Genomic DNA, 22,528 nt, shown 5'->3' with positions numbered 1-22,528 from the left:
ACCTCCTGAAGTTTACACCTTTGTGTAATCACCCCTCTCCTTGAGCATTGGTTGACCATAGTGATTTGCCTCTAATAGAATAAAGGAAAGGTAATGGGATGTCATTTTCATTATTAGTTTATAAAAGATTATAACTTCTGTCTTGTTTACAAACACTTTCCCAACTTTCATAAAGTAAGTTGCCATGTTGGAAAAGCCTACATGACAAGGAACTAGCCAACTCCCACCAAGGGCCAACAACGTATTGAGGATCTCAGTCCAACAGGCTTTGAGGCATGCATCCTGCCAACAACTGTAAGTGAATACAGAAGTGGGTCCTTCCCCAGGCATGCCTTCACATGAGAACCTAGCCTCAGCTGACACCTTAATGACAGCCTTCTGAGACCCTGAAGCAGAAAATCCAGATAGGCCTAGCCTGAGATTCTGACCCACAAAAATTGTCAGATGATAAATATGTATTTTTAAGCCACTAAATTTTGGGATATCCATTACACAGCAATTCATAACTAATGCACCTCTAAATTACTGTCACTTTGGTGTAAAATGTAGCATGTCTGGGAAAACAGGCGCCATATAGGAGCACAGCTTCCCTGACAACATCCTGGAGGTGCTGTCTTCACGCTCAAAGATGATCTTGTGTTCTCTCAGGCCAAAATGGTATCCCTATGCTCTCATAAGCCCTGAGTAGTCTCCGGGAGGTGACGCCTACTTGCCATAGTACCTCATCGCACCCTACAGCTGTATATATGTCAGGATAGTTTGGGAGCAGATGAACAAACAGGTGGAGCCAAGGTGTAGACTTTAAGGGGTTTTCTCACTTGGTGAAGGCCGGAACGTTTTCAGAGTAAGCCTTTTGTACTTTTTATGAAAAAAAATTCAGGACACCTGAGCAGGGTCAAATAAAGGGCCCCAGGATAAAACTGAGAAGGCCACTGTCAGGCTTCTTTCTTTGGATTGAGAAACCCAAAGAGGAAATCAGTAAGAGCAGAACTCTCTCCTTCCTTTCCCAAAGCAAGAGTCCCCACTCCCATGCCCAGCACCACCTCACAGTCCCAGTGCAATACACAGAGAACCGCACTCTCTTGTTAGAACAAAAATGTATTGAGGAGGATTAATATTCTTGGTTGTATTGAATAAAGATAGTTTTCATAGGAGGATAAGTTATCGTGAAAATTATAAGGCTTTCTCAGCAAGTACAAAACAATTTCTTTAGGGAAATTTCTGCTCCCTGGAAGTGATGGAGAAGCGTTTTCTGCTCGAATAGAAGAGTCAACTCTGAACATAGTACTTTCATCAGCGGTCAGGGTGGCTGGAAGGACTTCGCGTAATTGATGCACACAGGTAGGGCTTGGATGACACACAGGCTCCCTGGAAGGCAGAGGAGAAGGGGGTTGACTGGCTTAATAGCTGCTCCTTGAAAGTACCAAGTATCTGGGAGTGTCTGATCCTTTCTCTGTTCTGCCTGACACTTGTAAGACAGTTCTGTTCAACAGAGATAGCTTCTTGGCTATATAACAATACTTGCCTGTTTATCGTGTTGTGGGTCAGAGAAAGCCCAATATTGGAGGGATATGTCCTGTTAGACTCTACCTGGGCCTACAGTTCTTCCTTCTGCGGGCTTAACTCTGAGGCCTCAGATTCATACCTACATGCCACCTTCTCTTCTAGGTTTTTCTCAATAGTAATCATGAGCTCATGAGCCCAGCACTCACAAGAGCAGTCACACTTTCAACTGGGTCTTGGTTCCGGAAATTTCCTGCTTTGTGATTTTCTGCTTGGACTTGATCCACTTAATAAATTCCCTCATCTTTTTTCTGAAGTAACTCTTAGGAGGAAACTGTTCATTCTGTGACACAGGTGAGGAAGCACTCTCTAATCTTCTGTCCTCAACACGGTGGCTCTTCTTTCTGGCTACAGATGTTCCTATCCCTGAATCCTCCCTTCTACATTTTCCTGCGTTGGAACCCTGAGGTCTCACTTTCTCTGCACTTTTTCTTTGTGGAAAATTCTTAGGCTTGCACTCACCTAAGACCAGCTTAGAGTGCCAGGACTCCTGCTGCTGCTCCGTACTGTATTGTCCTCCAAGTGGACATGCAGCACCTGGGAGGCTCCCATATCCCCACTACAGTCACTGTGGAACTGAGTCAGTGGGGCCTTGTACATCAAGCTATCTGAATTAAGGGGCATGTCAGTGGGAAACTCTTGAGCCTGACTGTGCTCTACCCTCTCGAAATTCAACTTTAACTCACTAAAGAGATGTCTTTCAAAGTCTGATAGTTTAGAATCTTGGGGAGCCAGTGTTTTTGGTGAAGAATGTTCAGTGATTGGCACAGCTTCTACCTCACTCAAATTGACATTTGTCATTTTGGAGCTTTCCAACTCACTGGTTGTCAAGACTTCACAAGATTGGGATTGAAGAGTACACAGCTCCTCGGTGTTGAATACGCCCCTGGACAAGTTGTGCTTTGCAAAATGGCCTAAATTCTTCTGCACCATCACTCTGCCCTGAGCCATTTCAGTTCCATCGCTAGGACTCACATTCTCATCCTTTGGCTCATGTCCATCTTCAGCTTGCTTTGGGGGCACCTCTGGGCGACATCTATTGTCTAGTACAGCCGCCCTCTGTCTCACTTGAGCTATGATGCTCTGCATAAGGGGCTGAAAAGTCTGACTTCCATATGCAGCTGTCTGGATACCCTCTGCAAGCTCATGGTTGGTGTCAGAGAGTGATGCTTTCAGGGCCCTCTGTCCTTCATTGCCCATAGGTGACATGGCAGGGAGAGAATGATCCAGGGTGGGGACTAAATTTGGTGTTCTCATCCTGTTGCCATGAAAAGTTTTAGAGCTTCTCTCACGGGGGTTAGAAAACTCAGCTTTGGAATCCACCAGAGAAATATGCATGGCTGAGGAGGGAATGTCTAATTGGGGAAGAGGCCATGTTGTGTCTTCTCTCAACATATAGAATTTTATGGATTCAAGAGCCCTGAGTGGTAGACCCCACCTCTGACTCATCTGAAATCTTACAATATGGGCCTCTAGCAGCCGTCGGGTATTGGGATCGAGAAAGGAAGGCTCCAGAATGGTAATCTGGCAGCAAACCCTACCCACCATTGTCTTTTTTGATTTGTGTTTTCCATTTTAGTCTGGGAATTCCCACACAAACGCAGTGCATTGTCATCAGCCAGCCATGAACAACACACACCTGTAGGAATCCTACACACCTGTAGGAATCCTACCCGCAGTAATCTACCAAAATTTCTTGTTCAAATGTAATCTAAGGTCAGATTTCATTTGATTCTGGTCTGTGTCCTTCCTTGAGTCATTTGGTAATTCATTCCATGAGTGATCCTTGAATGACACACACAGTTACTTTTTGTCTCCGAGGCAGCCCTAAGACCCTTCGCTAGGTAGCATTCTGAGACCCTTTGAGGGCTGACTTCTGGGCTCTTCTCTAGTATATACCCAAGATTCCTCATCATACTCATCCATAGCTAGAACTCTGTTGGGACCCTTTCATGGAAACTTCCTAGGAAACTCAATTCAGTCTTTGCTAAATCCTTGCTACTATGGTCCTGAAGCTCAGAGAATTTTGAGCAAACATGTCTGCCTTTTTGCTCATACACTGAGGCTCTATCAGTACTAGAGACTCTAGATTTCTACAGGCATGGAGGTACCAGTATGGGATTACCTTCCTTGGACCGTGAAACTCCAGTTTCTCCTGGGTTTCATAGGTAATATGAAAATGGCCAGGAAGGATGGAGACCATTGGCATGGGATGACCAGCTAAACAATGCAAAGTTGGGAACTTGAGGACAAATGGCTTCATGAGAGTTTTGGGACCAGGCACTAAACCCCACAAACTTTCCTGGTCCTTCTTCAACATGTGCCACTCCAGGTGTTGATTTTCAGTCAAGATAGGAGAGTCTGACTCATTCTTCGATCTATGGAGAAAGACACTCCACAGTCCCTATTCTGGGATGAAGAAGAAGATGGTATGATTGGTATGCAGGGTTGAAGGTGGGCTTGAGGGTTCACTGGAGTGAAAGGTAGGGGCTGGGATTGGGACAGGGTTTGAGGCAAGGGTTGGGGATATACACTAGGGAGAGGTAGGTGATGGGAATGAGGAAGTGGTAGAGATTCTTGATCCTGCATTTTGACTGTGGAAGCATTATAGAGCCCATTGAATAAGACAAAGTGAGACTCTTATGGGGAATTACTACTAGAAACCCAAGAGTGTGGCTGCTAAGGACTCATTATGCAAAAAGGGAAGACCCCAGAAGAGCTGGCCATGTTTCTGATTCAAGTTTTCCCCCAAACACTTGATACAGAGGAGCTGCTGACAAATGCGCAGGTGCTCCAGTTTGCCTACAACATTCTAGCTGTTTTGGGGGCTGTGGTGACCTGTACATCGAATGGCTGCAGTAAATTCACTGAAGATGTCCATTGGTATTCTGACCACATTGTTTTGAAAATGGTCCCTCTTCTTTTTCTTTCCTCTCTAAAATCTGGAAAGGCATTCTTTTTTTCATTTGTCTAAGACTGCCTAGATGTTAAGGCCAAAGAAAGAAACTCCACTGGCCTCCTTGTGCTTGTTAACAGAGTCTCTCCAGAGATGGGTTTCTGGTAGATGGAGGTAAAGTTGCCTTTGCTGAAAATCAGAATGTGATAATGTGGGGAGGAACATGTTCTTGGCATAAGCCTTCCAACAGGAGAATTCTGAAATTGATGGTCTTGAGTGGCCACTACCTCTGATTGTTGGGATACAGGAGGACCACCCACCAGGGTGGTCTGTCTGAAGATGAGTCTTCTGGAACAGGCTTTAAGGAGACGGAAATCGATTTAGATTGAGGTACAGTTAAAGTGCATTCTAGCGGTGGTGAAACAGACAGGGTCAGTGTTGCATGGTGCCAAAGAAATGAATCACTGGGATCTTTGTCTGGGACAGACGTGGTAAGAGGTTGACATCTTGGAAAATGGTGGGGTCAAGAGAGAAGATGATATTCAGAGGTAAAGTGGACTCTGCTTGGTCAATAGGATCCCCTTTCTGAACGTCATGTAGTAGGAGTGGGGAAAGGCAAGGGGTTGGGGTGTGGAATGGCCCATTGGGAATTTGGAATTCAAAGGAGGAAAAGACTCTGATGTCTGAGGGTGACCTGGTAGTGAGGGTAAGAAAAAGTTAGGTGAGAAAAAGGAGTGGGGGTGGCGAAGGCTCAGGCAAAGGGGCTGGTTTTAGGTATCCTGGAGGGACTGCTGTGAAGGCAGGGGATGGACTGAATGATGAGTCAGTCACAGGAGCTGTGGCAGCCAAGGGGATCACAGAGGGAGTAGCGTCTTCCAGGACCTCCAGGAACAGCAGCCTATTGACCTCAGCAGTTGTACTATTACACACCTCACAGAAGGGGTCTGGACATAACAGTTGACGAAAGTGCATGGTATCATGATGCCGGCACAGGGGGCTGCAGGAGACAGGAGGTACAAAGCTGCAGCCACGGCCAAAACAAACATATGTGGCTCTGGCAATTCTGGCAAAAGTAGTGCCACCCCCCATCCCAAAGGCTTTCACATTCTGACTCTGAGGATTTTCTATCCCTTGTCAATCACAGGCTTCCCTGAAGCCCTAGAAATTCATAGACTCTGCTAAAAAAGGTGGGGCGGGGTGTCAGGAAAGAAGGTAATATTTAGTCACCTTTGCAGAAGAGAAATCACCTTTCTTGCCTCCTCAGCTTCACTCTGGCAAGTTTTCCAGCCTGGAAAATGAGGAGATTGATGAAAGTAGAAGCAAGAGATATTATGAGAGGCTGAGTATGGTTTCCTTTAAGTGATACCCTTGGTAGATTGGACTTGGAGAGCCCTAAGAATGAGGATATAAGGGGCGCCTGGGTGGCGCAGTCAGTTGGGCGTCCGACTTCAGCCAGGTCACGATCTCGCGGTCCGTGAGTTCGAGCCCCGCGTCGGGCTCTGGGCTGATGGCTCAGAGCCTGGAGCCTGTTTCCGATTCTGTGTCTCCCTCTCTCTCTGCCCCTCCCCCGTTCATGCTCTGTCTCTCTCTGTCCCAAAAATGAATAAACGTTGAAAAAAAAAATTTATAAAAAAAGAATGAGGATATAAATCACATAGTCAATGATAATAATAATAACAAGACTCATATAGGTATGTTTTTTTTTTTTATCATTCACAATGGACTTTCATATGTATTATCCCATGTAACGTTGAAAAAAACCTTATGAGGAACATAGGTCAATGATTACTTCAAAGAGGAATCTGAATATCCATGATGTCACAGGCCTTTCAGAAAATCAGGGGACAGAAGTTCAGACTCTTGACAGTCACATGGCCACCTATTGGGCAACACCCATTGACCAGGTCCATCACTGTTTTGTGCTCAGGGATGGGCAGAGCAAGGAAACTGAGAAGGGTCTTGGGCACTGAATGAATGCCTTTCCATGAGCCTCTTCCGTGAGGCCTATTTTTCTGGTAGGGACTGTCTAGCAACTGACATCCTCAGAGATCATGGACCTGGGACCTCATGGACAGGAAGGGTCATTCTTGGAGAGCTCAGGTGGAATAGGCAGAACCTTACCTTTCAGTGTCCAACTTTTCTGCCTCTCTTGGCACTGCCCTGATACCAGAATAAAAGTAAAAGAATGAGGAGCTAGGACTCATTTCTCTGTCTCTCTTCTCTCTAGGAAAAAGGGACATTTATCATCCATAAATATTATGACTCTATTTTAAGTAATATAATGTTGTGGCCTTGCTTTATCAATTTTTAAAGATAATAAAATGTTTTCCATATTTACTACTTGGAAAAACTGAAAGAAGTGTTTTGTCTGTGGGGCCCACACTTAATATTGTCAACCATAAGTTCATTGAGGAAATAGAAACTGAGGCCAACAGTCACATCTGTGCTCCTTCAGGTAGGATCCTGTATCCTGGGACACAATTCAGACCCCAGTCTTTGTTCAGAGGCTCTCAGAGGCTCAGCACTGTTCTCCTGATCAGTGAAGAAGGCTTGGTCAAGTGATGCCAAACATGGGAATGTGACTCTTGATCAAGTGCTGTGGAGCTTTGTTCTCTTACACAGATCCCGTACTCTCTAAATAACCCGATCTAGGACTATGGAATCACCGTGTTTGGGAATTTACATGAGACCCGCCACCCCATTCAGATAGTCTGTGAGCTTCAGTTGGAAACCTTAGTCGTTCCTTAACCTGTAGCCCTGCCAAATCTCTTTTCCTAGAGGAGTGAATGTCTAGTTTCTTAAACTTCCCATTTTAGGTGTCTCTGTGACCTAACCAAACTCATTTAGAAATGTGGGACGAAGAACAGGAATATAAAGAGTCATTCTCTGAAGGGCAACTTCTGGTTCCAGTTCTCACTTTGTAAAAGCCTGGAAATCATCACTTTAGTCTTTGAAAGAAGCAAAAAGCTGAACAAACTGAAAATCAATGACTTTTCTTGGAGCCATAGTGGCAAAGCTATTACCCTAAATCTTCACAGAGTGTGAATACACCGAATCACAGTTAAGATCAGCTTACCTGGAACAGAAACCACTGGAGATTTGGGATCGCTCTCCTTGTGGGAACACTTGAATAGACACTTGGACAAATTGCTGGAGGATGCATGTGGGCTAGCATGAGATTGAGCAACTCCTGGTGTCACAATCTAATGGGGTTCCCCTGCTTATTCATGAGTTTTATTACCAGGAACCCCACCTGGTTCTCAGTAAGGAGCTAGGAAAAAATGCTCCTGTTTCTGGCAAGGGAGTGTAGGGTTGGAGATAAATGTAACCATTTTGAAAACATTGTGAAATATTCCCAGAGTTCTTCATAACAGAAGCCTACTCAGCAGGGGAATAGACTATCAGAGCCTTATGTCACATGAGAGAAAGTAAATTACTCAACTACAGCAGCACCTTCTAGATTTGACTCAAAACAAACAAAAAAATTTCAATACACTTGTGAACATCACAACCCAGGGACACAGACCCATTAAAAGACTGACATTTAATTACATCCCCTCCCCAAAATCTTATCACCATATCAACAGGATCACAGCTGAAAAGAGCTGCAAGGTATAGGCGCTACATAGGGACATTTAGTGAAACCTACCTACACTAGGGGAGACAAAAAATAATGACACTAGAGGAAATTAAAGACTCTGACATGTATAGCTACAGTAAATATTAAACACAGCTCAACACCTAGCCAGGTTAACATAAGCCTTCACACTATTTCAGTTCCTATTATAATACTCCTATTATAATACTTATAATACTCCTGTTATTTGGCTTTCAAAGAAAAAATGCAAGGCATGCTAAAAGGCAAGAAAAAAGCAATCTGAATAGACAAACCAAGCATCAGGTGCACATTCAGATATGACACAGGTTTCAGAATTATTGTACAGAGTCTAAAATAACTGATTATTATATTAGTGGAAAAAGTAGACAACACACAAGAAAAGATGAGGAATATAAGCAGAAAAAGGGGAAACTCTAAGAATCAAAAGGAAATGTTAGAAACCCAAAACACTATGACAAATGAAGAATGCCTTTGATTGACTCATCTGTAGGTTGCATATGGTCAAGGAAAGAACAAGTGAATTTGAAGACATAGCAGTAGAAATGTTCCAAGCTAAAACTCAAAGAGAAAAATAATTTTTTTAATGCTAAAATATAGAATACCCAAGAATTGTGTTTCAAAATGTGTAATATATGTGTCATTGGCATACTAGAAGAACAATAGAGCAGAAGAGATATTTGAAGTAAGAATGACCAAGAGTTTCGCAAAATTAATGGCAGATTAACCATACATTGTAGAAGCTCAAAGAACACCAAGCAGAAAAATACTAAAAAAGCTTATACCTGGACATACCATTTTCCAAATGTAGGAAACAAAAAGATAAAATCTTTAAAGAATCCAGACAAAAATAAAAACCCACCTCTAGAGGAAAAAAAGATAAGAATTATGACCTATTATCATAAACCATGCAAGTATGAGACTGGAGTGAAATATTTGGTGTTGAAAGAAAAAACCACAAATCAAGAAATTTATATCTAGTGATATTATCCTTCAAAACTGAAAGAGAAATCAAAACTCAGGCAAATAAAAACTGAGAATTCAGCAGCAGCAGACCTGCCCTGCAATAATGTTAAAATAACTTCCTCAGGGAGAAGGAAAATACTCAGATGAAAAGGAAGAGAAGGAATGAAGGAAGAAAAAATAAAACCTTTATTCATCTTACTCTCAATTGGCCCAATAATAATAATGATAATGTGCTGGATCATTACATTATATGGATAAGTGAAATGAATGACATCAGTGTTACAAGGGACAGGAGGAATTGGAAACTCCTGCACTACCTATAAAGTGGTATAGTGTTATGTAACAGTTGTAAATGTATATTACAAAATCTAGGGCAACCACGAAAATATTTTTTAACAGGAGCTCCTGGGTGACTAGTCAGTAAAGCATCACACCATTGATTTTGTCTCAGATCATAATCTCAGGGTTGTGAGATGAATCTCTGCATCGAGCTCTGCATTGGGTGTGGAGTCTGCTTGGAATTCTCTCTCTCTTTCTCTCTCCCCCACCCCGCCCCCTCTACTGCTTGTGCTCTCTCCCTCTTAAAAAAAAAAACAAAAAAACATTTTTTAACAAAGAATAACTGATGTGTTAACAAAAGTGAGAAAATAGAATCACATATAATGTTTGCTTGAAATCAGATAAAAACTGGGGTGCCTGGGTGGCTCAGTTAAGTGTCCGACTTCAACTCAGGTCATGATCTCCTGGTTTGTGAGTTTGAGCCCTGCATCAGTTTGAGCCTGCTTCGGATTTTGTGTCTTTTCCTCTCTCTGCCCCTCCCCTGCTCATACTCTTGTCTCTCAATAATAAAGAAACATTAAAAAATTTTTAAAAAAAACATAAAAACTGAAAAATAGGGGCAGAAAAAATGAATAGGTACAATGAATACTAAACAGTTACAAAGTAGATATTAATCCAACTATATTTAAAAGACCACTAAATGGAAGTGGTCTAAATTCACCAATTAAAAGAGAAAACTGTCAGAGTGGGTAAAAAGACGAGACCTAATTATATGTTGTTTATAAAATACCCACTTTAAATATAAAGGTATAGATAGATTAAAAGCAAAAGGACAGAAAAAAATGTACCTGCTAACACTAACCAAAAATACATGCATACATACATACATACATACATAAAAATAAAAATCAAGAGTAATTATATTAATTTCAGATAAAGCAGACTTCACAAGAATGAAAATTATCAAGGATAAAGAGAATTACATAACAGTAAAGAGGTCAATTCTCCAAGAAGACATAACACTCCTTACCATGTACACATGTAACACATAGCATCAAAGTATGTGAGCAAAAACTGGTAGAACTTGTAAGAAAAAATGGATGAATCCATTGTTATGGTTGGAGATTTCAATAGCCCTCCATCAGAAATGTCTAGATTCAGCAGGCAGAAAATCAGTAAAGATAGTTGACGTGAACAACACCATCAATCAACTTGATCTGACATTTATAGAATACTTCATTCAACAGCAGAATACACATTTTTCTCACACTCACATGGAACATTCACAAGATGGACCACATTCTGGGCCACAAAACACACCTTAACAAATGTAAAGTAGAAATCACACAAAGTATGTTTTCAGACCAGAATAGAATTAAACTAGAAATCAATTACAGAAAGATAGCTGGAAATTCCAAAATGTTTGGAAATTAAATAACACACTACTAATACATGGGTCAAGGAAGAAATCTCAAGAGAAAAAACTATTTTAAACTAAATGAAAACTAAAATACAACTTAATCAAAATTTGTAAGATTCAGCAAAAGCAGTAGTTGGAAGTTGATAACTTTGAATGCATCTATTTGAAAAGATTTAATATCTCTGAGGGACTCTACTTACCTGATTGATGTCTCTGTGTTTCCAAAATATTGGCAAACACGGATTCTTCTTTACGTAGCACAGCACCAGAAGAAGGACCCCCACCCCACACAGGAAGGCAGGAATGGAAATACCTAACAAGTTGAATTGGATTTCAGCCATAGTGCACTAAGGTGTCTTAGACGAAGATGGTTCATATCATTGGAAATGTATTGCTGCCTCAGGCAGCTGGGCATTGAGAGTACATGTTCTAGACTAGAGTTCCAAGCCAACGTTACAGAGCTTTAGCATAGATCCCAAAGGTTCTTGAGGGTGGGGGAGGGGAGAACGTAAGAGAGAAACTCACATGCAACCCTTCACCCACCATCCAACCCAGCAGATCTGTCCATCCTTCCATGGCCCTTCAAATGCCTCCAACCTACCTTCTAACTCCACCTATTCACCACATATATTTACCTTAGTGAAATCTTCATATTCCACCTGTTACCCTGATATTACCTGAGACCCCTTTTACTGGTTTGGTGATCTCCCTTTGGACCCCACATCATCCCCAGAGATCTACATCCCCAAGATCTACTCTGCCTTCAGCTGCTGTTTTCCCCAGTAGTGCATTTTTACCTTTATGAAATGAGAAACATACTCAGAAGCAGCCCTACCCCTCATATTTCCTCAAAAGAATCCATGTTTATTTATTTTGAGAGAGAGTTGAGCAGGCGAGGGCAGAGACAGAGAGGGAGAAGGAGAGAGAATCAAACGGGCTCTCTGCAGAGCCAATGTGGGGCTCAAACTCATGAACCGTGAGATCATGACCTGAGCCTAAACCTAGAATTGGATATGTAACCGGCTGAGCTACCCAGGAGCCCCTAGATGGTAAGGTGTTTAAGTGGGCTTTTGCACTTTAATCATAATCACACCTGCCAAATGACAATAGTGCATCTTGGGTGAGGGGTGTGTGGGAAGTTATATTGTTCTAGCTGCTTTTGTGCATGTTAAACATTTCTGTGGTAAAAATCTTTAAAAAAATAAAAGAGGTTGGGTGCCTCATAAGGACAGGGAGGGGGGCAGAAGGAGACCTGTCAAGGGAGGATCAGTCCATCAAGACTATAATTTAGCTATTTCTCAATAAAGAGTAATTCCTTTTGCACTGGGAAGGAGAGAGGAATAGGGAAATATTTTTGGAAGATTTTGTTTTGTTGTGTTTGTTGTGTTCTGACGAAAAGCTCCCATCTCACAGATTTCTAGTTCCTCTGTAAACTGTGGTCCAGCACATCTGCTGGGCCAAGTAAAGGTGGCCTAAGTTGAGAAAAGTGAGGAAATTTAAAATACATTTGAGTAGAATTGGGAAGAGAACAGACTAAGGAAATAGTGACCTAACTCCATTTGTTTTGTTTGCATGTAAACCTGGGATAAGTATTTGTGGGGTGGATGAATGATTTCCAGATACTGCTGGGGCTGAATTTCTTGTGGCATCAGTAGACTCAATTGTGAGATTTCCAGTAGTAGTCAGTAACTTAGAAAAAGACATTTCTGGAAAAAGCAGAGAGATGACATTTTGCCAGACAAGAAGGGTTGAAGGGGATTGGATGGGGCCCATTTGTACTAGAGCCAATATAGTCAATTCCATTTTGACTATATTCCCCGTGCTGTACTGGGGCTTTTTTTTTGTATGTATGTTTGTTTATTTTGAGAGAGATAGAAAGTGAGCACAAGTGGGGGAGAGGCAGAGAGGAGAGACAGAATCCCAAGGGATCCCTGATGCGGGGCTCAAACTCATGAACCACAAGATCATGACCTGAGCCGAGATCGAGAGTCTGCCGCTTAACTGACTGAGCCAACCAGGCACCCCTCTACTAGAGCTTTATAATGTTGGTTACCTTATAGATGATCAGGAAGACAAGACCTTGGTAGATAGACAAGAAGTTGGAAAATGAATCATGTGGAGTTGATAACAGGGGACATATAAGCTGGAAGGATAGGAGGAGGAGGTAAAAGGACACAATATCAGACTGTAGTATTCCTGATGGCAGAAGTATTCCAAGTACTAAGTTCTACAGGGTGGCAGTAACTACACTGGATGGGAAGTAAAGGATGCTAAATTGAGATTATGTAGGAACTGGAAGGCTGCGTTATTGGTGTATCTACATAGATGTTAGAGCCTCCAGTACCTTCTCACTTCTTCATGTTCCCTGCTCTGGACCATATTCCATCTATTGTCACTCTCAGGCTCCCCATAGACTCTGAATTCTGTGACCTTAATGTTCAGATGCTGCAGGGTCAATGGCATAACCTTGGACAAAAGGATACCACACTTGTATCGTCTTTAAAGAGGGCTTTAGCAGTGTTTTTCTTTTAACACTGAACAGCCCAACCACTCCCATTCAGAGTTCACCCCCCCGTGGGATCCTCTGGTTACAGATTTCCAAATAATGATTAAGCCACTGTAACACTAACTGTGAATAAAAAAAAAACAGTGGCTTAATCATTATTATCTGAAATCTATACCTGTCTTTTATCCTGCTCAGATACACAAGACTTGCTCTGAAGGTTATAAAACAGTTGATGACAGTTGAGGACTACTATACATTTTCACTAAGGCTAACCTATAGGAGACAGAGCCTATCTCCTAAAACTGCATCAAATGGGCTTTAGGAGCACATGATCTCTATTTCTCAAGAGATTCAAATTATTGGTCCCTTGAAGCAATCAGCAACAGCTGAACTAACACAAGCCCTGAATTACCCAAAACCTATGCCCCCAACACAGTACACAGAACAGACGTCAGTATTAGAGAAATATTTATTGGGGAGAATCAATATTCTTTACAAGGTATTTGGGGGGAGAAATTCCAAATAAAAGGTATTTGGGGGGGAGAAGGGTTTTCTGTCTCAATGATAGACACAGATCTCTGAATACCGTGCCTTCAGCAGTGGTGAGAGTGGCTGGAGGCCCCTGGCCAGCTTGATGCCTGCAGGTGCAGTGTGGGTGGGGCACAGGCTCCCTGTGGGGCACAGACAGGCGATGGTTCTGACACAACAGCTGGCCCTTAAGGGCCACAGCTTCCTGGGGGTGTCTGCCCTTGTCCCTGATCTGTCTAATACTTGGAGAATGGCTGTGGCCCACAAAGACAGCTTCTTGGTGACAGGACTTGGTATTTCTCTCTTTACAGGAGGGAGCCCTGTAGCTGAGAGGAGGCCCCTGGACAGGCTGTGCCTGGGCCTGCACTTGTGCTTCCTTCCGAGGTTTCCCAAACTTGGCTGAGGACAGAAGGGGCTGTTGAGGACAGGCGCTATCTGTAGCATGCCGGTGCCCCAGCTTCTCTTCTAAGAACTTCCCAACATCTTTCCTGAGTTTCTGAGCTTCGGTCCTCCCAGTAAAGGCAGCTTTACCTTGAACCATGCCTCTGCTTTGCACACATGGCAGGATGCCCTTTTCCTGGGAGTTTTCTTGTCTTTTGCACTTTCTGCCAGGATTCAGCCATTGTAAAATAGCCTTCACTTTTTTTCTAAAAAGGCTTTCATCACAGGGAGGCTGACCCTTCTGTGATAGGGTGCGGGAGGATTGGCTCCCAGGCTTCTCCGCCAGTGCCACGTCCCGAGGAGGGCAACTCTTCCTTATAGGCTGGGATGTCCCCAACCCTGCATCCCCTCCACCAAACTCTTGTGCTTTGGAACACGGAGGGCTCACTGTCTCTGTAGCTGGTGGGAGATTCTTGTGCTGGTGCTTCCTTAAGACATGCTTAGGGACCCACGTATCCTGCTGCTGTTCCGTACTAATTCCTGTGTCCTGCACACGGACGTGAAGCACCTGGGAAGCTCCCATGTCCCCAGTGGAGTCCTCCTGGTCATGAGTCAGGGAGGCCTTGGAAGTCGAGGGGGGCAGGTCGTTGTCTTTGCTCTGGGCCCAGCTCTGCTGTCTTTGCTCCAATTTAAGCTTTACTTCCTTATACAGGCATTCTGTTAAATTAGGATCTTGGGGAATTGATGTGTTTGGTGGGTGGCTTTTAATGGTCATGGTACGTTTGTCCTTATTTGCATTCACATTTATCATTTGGGGGCTTCCTGGCTGGCTGGTTGTCAAGCTATCTCTAGGTTTTGATTGACGCCCATCTAGCTCCTCAGCCCTGAATAACTCCCTGGACACTTTGGGCACAGAAACAGGTTCTGGATTCACTACCATTTTGCCCTGTTGCATCTTGACTCTATCGCTGGGATTTACGGTCTTATCCTTTGGCTCCCGCCTGGTGCCAGCTTGCCTTGCGGGCTGCTTTGAGGGCATTCTGTTGTCTGGCACAGTCTGTGTCTGGCTTGCTTTGCCTATGCTGCTATGTCTGATAGGTTGAAGAGTCTGTCTGCCATCCTTCATTTTCTGAACTTTTTCTGCAAGCCCATGGTTGATAGGACGTGGTGATTTTGCTGGGATTCCCTGTCCTTCCTTGCCCACAGTTGAGGTGGCAGGGAGAGAATGATCCAGGATGGGGGCTGAATTTGCTGTTCCCACTTTGTCTCCATGGAGAGATTTAGAGCTTCCTCTAAGGGACTTGAAGTCCCCAGATTTAGAGTTGGCCTCTGAAATCAGGTTGGTTGAGCAGGGAAGGTCCGAATGGGAGAAGGACTGGGATGGGGCCTCTTTCAATTTAAAGATAGCTATGGATTCAAGGTCCTTAGGGGAACGCCCTCTACCATTCTATGATGGAATTGTTTAATATGGGACTCCAGCATCTGCTGTGCATTAGATTCAATGAAGGAAAGCTCCCGGGAGGTATTCAGGCAATATTCCCCACCCACTGATGGTGGCCGAACTCTCTGTTGTATTTCAGTGTGGGATTTCTCAGGATGAAGCAACGTCCGATTCATAGTGTGCCATGAACTATGCACGGTCCCGGGGAGCTGACCCTCATTGATTTCCTCCAACTTTTTGCTCAGATGTATTCTGAGGACATTTTCAAGTTGCCTTTGGCCTAGTCTCTCCACAGATGCCCTTGATGTATTCTCGGATGGGCTCATAAGTTCTTCCTCAGCATCATACCCCATATCCTTATCTGAAGAGCTCTCTGGGTCACTCAACAGATGATCTTTTGGCCCATTCTCTGGGTTGTTTCCCAGATCCTTCCCAAAGGGGTCCTCTAGCTGAAGCATTTCTGAGTCCCCCTCATGGAAGCTTTCAGGTGGGCTCAACCCAACATTTAGAGTGTTGCTACTCTGACTCTTAGAGGTCTGTTGGAGTCTACGATAGTGCCCCATCTCAGGCATGTTTGAAAAATTCTTCGGAGGCCTCATCAGTGATAGAGACTCATGGATCCTGCGGGGAAGGCCCCACCGGTGCTGGATGAGCCTCTTTCGGAGGTGATGCTCTAGTTTCTTACGAAGCTCATCACTGAGAGGAAACTGTCCAGGAAGGATAGAGACTGCACCATGGGCCTGGATGGCCCGGCGGTTAGACAGGTTAGGAGCCGAAGGACAAAAGGCCTCATGGGATCTTTGAACCACAGCGGGTAAACCCCACAAACTTGCCTGTTGCTTCTGCAAAACATTCCATTCTAGGTCTTGAATTTCAGAGGGGATGAGAGACTCCAATTCATTCTGGGGTCTATGAAAACATACTCCACAGCTCTTAATCTGGGGTAGAGGACTAGATGGCAGGATTGGGAGTGGGGATTGAAGGTAGGTCTCAGGCTGGACTTGAGTGGGAGGCAGGGGCTGGGGTTGAGGCTGGGGTTGAGGCAGGGATTGAGGCTGGATCTTAGGCAGGGCCTGAGGAAGTGGAGGGGGAAGTCCTGGGGATTCCTGGTCTGTGGAGGTAGAGATTCTATTGAAAATAAAGGTTGAGGAACAATCCTCTGAGACATGGGCAACAGAGGGCAAAGACTCAGTATGCAGAGTTGGGAGACCCCAGAAGAGCTGCAAAGGTGTTTGCTGTAAATGGACCTCTACCAAGGTTGTAGGATAGGGGGGCTGCTGATGCACATGCAGCTCCTTTGATTTGTCTTTGCTGTTCCAGAAAGGAAGGGAGGCTGCCAAGTCAGGCTGGGCAGCAACTGACTCTGACATTTTTCCCAAAGAATTTAGTGTGTAGCCTGGCCTGAGTTGTTTTGGAAAAGAACCCTTCTTTTCCTTCCATATCAAGAAATCACTCCTCTTTTGGACTTGTTTCTCCAGAAGTACCAGGACTTCGGGGCTGAGGAAAGACAGGTTACCAGGCTCTACAACGTAGGCCACAGGGTCTCCCCTGGAAGAAGCCTCAGAACGGAGGGCAAGAATCTCTTGGCTGAAATCACATTGAGCCAAGGTAGAAGGGAAGAAGTCTTTGGCATGAGTTTTCCACCAAGAGAAGTCTGAGACACACCAGCTTGCATGGTAAATGCCTGTGGTTGTTGGGATATGAGTGGACAATCCAACAGGGCCATCTGGAGATGAGTTCTCCGGAACAGGCTTCAAGGTGATGGAAATTGATTTAGATTGAGCCACAGTTAAAGTGCTGTCTGGTGGTGGTGAAACAGACAGGGTTGGTGGTGCATGATGACAAGCACAGGTCTCAGTGGGATTCTTTGTCTGGGACAACTCCGATAAGGAGTTGACATCTTGGGAAATGGTGGAGTCAAGAGAGATGATATTTAGAGACAATTTGGCCTCTGGTTGAACAACAGGGTCCACTGTCTGAGCATCACATGGTGGGAGAGGGGAAACGGCAAGGGGTTGGGCTGGGAAATGGTCCTCAGGGAAATCAGATTCCAAGGGAGGACAAGGCTGTGGTGGCAAAGAGTGATCCGGTGGTGAGAGTGGAACACAGTCAGCCAAGGGGGTCACTGGGTTAGGTGGGAAGGTGGAGGCAAGTGGCAGGGAAGGCTCAGGCAGAGAAGCTGATATTAGGTCTCCTGGAGGGTCTGCTGAGAAGGCAGGGGATGAAGTGAACAATGAGTCAGTCGCAGGAGCTGTGGAACCCAAGGAAGTAGCATCTTCGAGGGCCTCTGGGAACAGCATCCGATTGATCTCAGCAGTTGTGTTATTACACACCTCACAGAAGGGGTCTGGACATAACAGTTGACGAAAGTGGATTGTATCACGTTGCCGGCCTAGGGGGCTGCAGGAGACAGGAGGTACAAAGCTGCAGCCAGGGCCAGAACAAGGGAAGGAGCACCTGCTGACCTGCCAAGGGAGGGGCCACCTGAAGCCTGCTGCTCCTTCACAATGCCCCACATTTATGACTTCATAGTACACTCAGTAACCTTCACCCCAGGGCCCACATTCACGTACCCATTCCTATGGCTACCACCCTCCCATGACTGGCAGGTTGCACTGAATTCATACAATTGCATAAATCATGCTCTAGGAGGGATCAGGATAGAAGGGGAAAGAGTAGTCACCTCCTTATATTACTCATCAGCTTCCTTCTCTCTTCCTCTTCTCTCTGAAGGCATTTCCAACCTGAGAAACCAGGAGAGTGGGTTATATGTAGTGAAGGTAGAAACACAGGTATTATACAGGAGTCCCTTTGTGAGACACCCTTGCGATATTAGATTCTGAATGCCCCAATAATCGGTAGATGAGGTCAAATGGTCAATGATGTGACACATGGTATAGCATTAAAGTATTTCATTTACATTACATCATGTGATGCTCAAACCACCTCTGTGAAGCACAGAAGGCCGTGGTTACCTCAGGGAGGAATCCTGAGTATCTGTGATGTCACAGGTCTTACACAAAATCAGGAGACAGAAGTTCTGACTCCTGACATCTCACACGGCCACCACTGGGCAACAACCATTGATTGCCCAGGTCCACCATGGCTCCACACTCAGGGTTGGGCAGAGCAAGGAATCTAAGGGCCTCCAGTTCTGAGTGTTCTGAGGCCTCCATTTTCAGAGGGGCACTGTGTCTAGTAGCTGATATCCGCAGAAATCATGGAACTGGAACCTCATGGGAAGGACAGGAAGGGTCACCCTTGGAGAGCTCATGTGGAACAAGCAGAACCTTACCTTTCAGTGTACTGCCTTTCCTCCTCCTCTTGGCTCTGCCCTGACGCAAGAATGAAAATGAAAGAATGAGGAGCCTGGGACTCATCTCTCACTCTGCTCTCAGAAATGGGAGACATTCTTGGGGTGCCTGGGTGGCTCAGACAGTTAAGCGTTTGACACTTGATTTCGGCTCAGGTCATGATCTCTGTTCACTGGTCTCCAGTGAATTCAAGGTCCCCATCTGTGCTGTCAGAGCAGAGACCGCTTGGGATTCTCTCTCTCCTTCTCTCTGCTCCCCCTGGGGCCACCCTCTGTGTGTGTGTGTGTGTGTGTGTGTGTGTGTGCGTGTGTGTGTGTGTGTGTGCGCGCGCATATGTATACTTTCTAACTTTAGGGAAAAAAACAAACTGAGGACCAACAGTCACATCAGTGCTCCATCAGGTAGGACCCTGTATCCTGGGACAGAGCTTGGACCCTAGTCTCTGCTCAGTGTGTCTCAGAGGCTTAGCACTCTTCTTCTGATCAGCCCAACATGAAGGCTCGGTCGAGTGAAATCTTACAGGAGAAGGTGACCCATGATCAAGTGCTGGAGAACCTTGTTCTCTTACACACATCCCATACTCTCTAAACCCAAACTAAGACTACAGAATCCTTATGTTTGGGATTTTATCCAAGACCCGCCACCACAGCCAGATAAGTACTAAACCTTAGTTAGTACTTTCTTAACCCTTAGCCCTGCCAGTACTCTCTTCCTAGAGGAGTGAATGTCTCTTCTTTTAGACTTCCCATTTTAGTTGTGTCTAATCCTACCAAACTCATTTTAAAATTTGGGACTAGAAGTAGAAACAATACGAATGTCTGTTCAGGACTCCCCCAGGATTCCTTACCTTTTGGATGGGTTTGGTGTTCCCAGTTGGAAATGGAATCCCCATCAGGTAGCACAGGAACAGAAGAAGCAACCCCAACCCATACAAGAAGGTGAAGTTGGGGTCAGTCTCGAAGCATGTTGAGCCAAAGCACAACATGGTTCAGTAGCACTATTCTGAAATGAGAGCATCACAAAGCTGCCTATAGGTAACTGAATCGCAAGGCTGCTTACAGGTAACTGAGCTCCGAGTGTGCCGATGCCTGACTATATAACTCTCCAGGCTTACATCACAGAGCACTGAAAAGTCACAAAAGGTTTCTGAGGGTGCGGGGAGGGGACAATTGGAGAGGGTGTGCCCAAAGCCCCTCCCCCACCTACCAGCCCAGAAGGTCCCTCCACCTCTCCTCCTGCAGGTCCCTCTGCCCTACCCTGCCATCCTGTTTTCCTACCTCATCTTTTCATCATATTGACGAGGGAGCATGAGGCTGGCTGAGGGGCCAAGCACAAGCTAGCACACAATCCCCTACCTGCCAACTGTGGGCAATGTGTGATATTCCTTAGATAACTCCAGGCTACTCAAAACCAAGAAAGGAAAAAAAACAAATGGCTGAACTGATAGAGTCTCCACCAGTTCACCAGAAAAAGGCAATCCTGTCAACAGCCTAATGTCCAGGAACCCCCTACTGTCTTAATGTTAATGCTTTGCCTGAGGGAAAAACAACCTTATCCTGACTATAGCCAGGCCTCCAATTATCTGAGTCTTTAGACTATGAAAATCCCTTTAGGAACTCTCTCTTGACTTTGTCTCCCCCTACTCCATAAAAGTATCCCCCAACACTTATAGTCCAGCTCTTTCTGCCCATGGGTCCTGTCCCTGTGCTTTAATAAAACCACCTTTTTGTACCAAAGACGTCTTCAAGAATTCTTTCTTGGCTCCAGACCATCCCCCCACCATCACCTCAAAACTTCATCATTTGGTCCCCAGCATGGCACGTTGAGTCTTTTCATTGGGACTCTGAGCCGGTGCAAATTCAGTGAGTATACTCTCTCTTTTCTTCCTTTACTCTTATTTCAGGGGCTTTTTGAGAAATATGGTCTTATTGGATCGAACACTTTCATATCGATTTCTCAGGCTGCAATTCTCTAACCCATGGCTACTCTACAGGGAGAAGAAAGCCTGTCTTTTGGCTGGAAGTTAGGACCCTGGCTAGAGTGGTAATAAGACCCAGAAACTTGATGCCCTCTCTTTATTCTTGTCCTTTATACAAAGTTGTCTGTCTTGGGCATGGGACAGCCACCTAAATAACCAGGACAGCTGCCCATCTTAAGACTCTCATGTGAGGTTACCTCCTCATTGGTCTAATGTGATCCCCTCCACATCTCTGGTCTAGCTGCTTCAGGCTGGGAGACCTCCACTGGGAGCCAGCCAAATCAGTACCTGATTGATTTAAACCCAGTCAGGGACCGTTTTCTAGGGAAGTTGGCTGTAAAGGCTATATGTGTTGGAATGTCACTTAGATCATGATGGATTCCTATCTTTACTGTTTTCAGTCAATATCCTCTACTAACTACTTAAAATACAAAATGGGGTAGCTCTCCCCCACCCCGTAAATTTTCACCCCGTGTTTTTCATGGGCTAAAACTCTTAGGTTTTTCGGGAAACTAAAGCATGGCCTCCACAGCATGCTCCTCAAAGACTAGGTAATCAAGGCCATCAGGGCATATTCTTCAAGGCATGGCCTTTTAAGGCACTGCTTTCGGGGTACATTATTTTGGTCCCTACAACAGGCACCCGTCTGTAATCTAGAATGCAATGGGGAAGCAGGGGGATGGTAGCATTCCCCCTTCAGGAGTCCTTGGTTGGCTGATTGGTGGTCATAGCAACTTCAAGAAACACCTCCGGTCACTTTGACATCAGGAACCTTTGACATATCCTGCACAAGGGATGCCACCTGGGAGTTGAGGGGCATTCTTAGGGTTAAAGGACCTTCTCTCTCTTTTCTCTCTACTTTTCTCCTAAGGAGAAGCATGGGAGCCTCTTCTTCTGTCCCCAAGGAATCTCCCTTCGGATGCCTTTTGGCCCACTGTAAACAATTTGGATTACAAGATCTAAAGAAGAAAAACTAATCTCCTACTGTAACAAGACATGGCCTCAGTACCCCTTAGGAGACGAGGAAAGTGGCCATTAATGGGACATTAAGCTTCAATATGATCTATTGTTTGAATCTCTTCTGCAAGAAGCAAGACAAGTAGACTGAAGTCCCCTATGTCCAGGCTTTTATGGCTCTAAATGAGGAATTGGACCTGAGGGCCTCTTGCAGAATGTGCCTAATGACCTAGCAGGTTAATAGATCCACTTGGGACATATTGGATAATGATTGTCTAAATAGGTCCATTCCTCCTAGTAAGCCTTGGCTTCGGGGGCAATCACTGGCTTGTCCAAACAAAGAGGAGGCTTGTTCTGTTACTATCCCTTCTCCTTATAGACCCCAAGACCGCTCTGCCTCCAGTCCAGCTAGACATACTAGGAGCGGAACCCCCTATCTTCCAGGAGTTCCACCCAAGTTTGGAATGCATCCTCTTAGGGAGGCCACTAATGGAGAAATGGGCACAATTAGAGTCCATGTGCTCTTCTCCATGACAGACCTAGCTCAGATAAAACAACAACTAGGACAGTATTCTGAGAACCCTTCTCAACTTATTGAGGACTTTCAACAAGTATCTATTATGTTTGATTTCACTTGGCAAGATATATATATCATACTAGCTCATTGTTGTACCCCCGAGGAA

General features: G+C 44.8%; 1 protein-coding gene across 1 annotated transcript; it reads right to left on the bottom strand.

Annotated features, from left to right (window-relative positions):
• Positions 1-1,080: 1,080 nt before the first annotated feature.
• Positions 1,081-18,565, bottom strand: LOC123592688 (spermatogenesis-associated protein 31D1-like). Its single transcript, XM_045468055.1, has 6 exons — positions 18,280-18,565; positions 15,564-17,996; positions 13,833-15,441; positions 13,085-13,206; positions 5,291-5,456; positions 1,081-3,138 (listed from the first exon to the last, which is right to left on the bottom strand). The coding sequence occupies exons 1-6, from the start codon at positions 18,294-18,296 to the stop codon at positions 2,026-2,028; spliced, it is 5,460 nt and encodes a 1,819-aa protein (XP_045324011.1). The 5' UTR covers positions 18,297-18,565; the 3' UTR covers positions 1,081-2,025.
• Positions 18,566-22,528: the final 3,963 nt, after the last annotated feature.

Source organism: Leopardus geoffroyi, chromosome D4, assembly GCF_018350155.1.
Source record: "Leopardus geoffroyi isolate Oge1 chromosome D4, O.geoffroyi_Oge1_pat1.0, whole genome shotgun sequence".
Taxonomy (NCBI): domain Eukaryota; kingdom Metazoa; phylum Chordata; class Mammalia; order Carnivora; family Felidae; genus Leopardus; species Leopardus geoffroyi.
Note: the sequence above shows the minus strand (reverse complement) of the source record. Positions and strands in the feature narration are given on the sequence as shown.

Excerpts from the sequence above, each read along its gene's own strand:
- LOC123592688 (XM_045468055.1), bottom strand. Across the intron at positions 15,442-15,563 it reads CTAAGGACCTTGAATCCATA|CTCTAAATCTCTCCATGGAG; the intron begins GCTATCTTTAAA and ends CCTTAGAGGAAG. Across the intron at positions 3,139-5,290 it reads CCTTGGCTGCCACAGCTCCT|AATGGAAAACACAAATCAAA; the intron begins GTGACTGACTCA and ends TTCCCAGACTAA.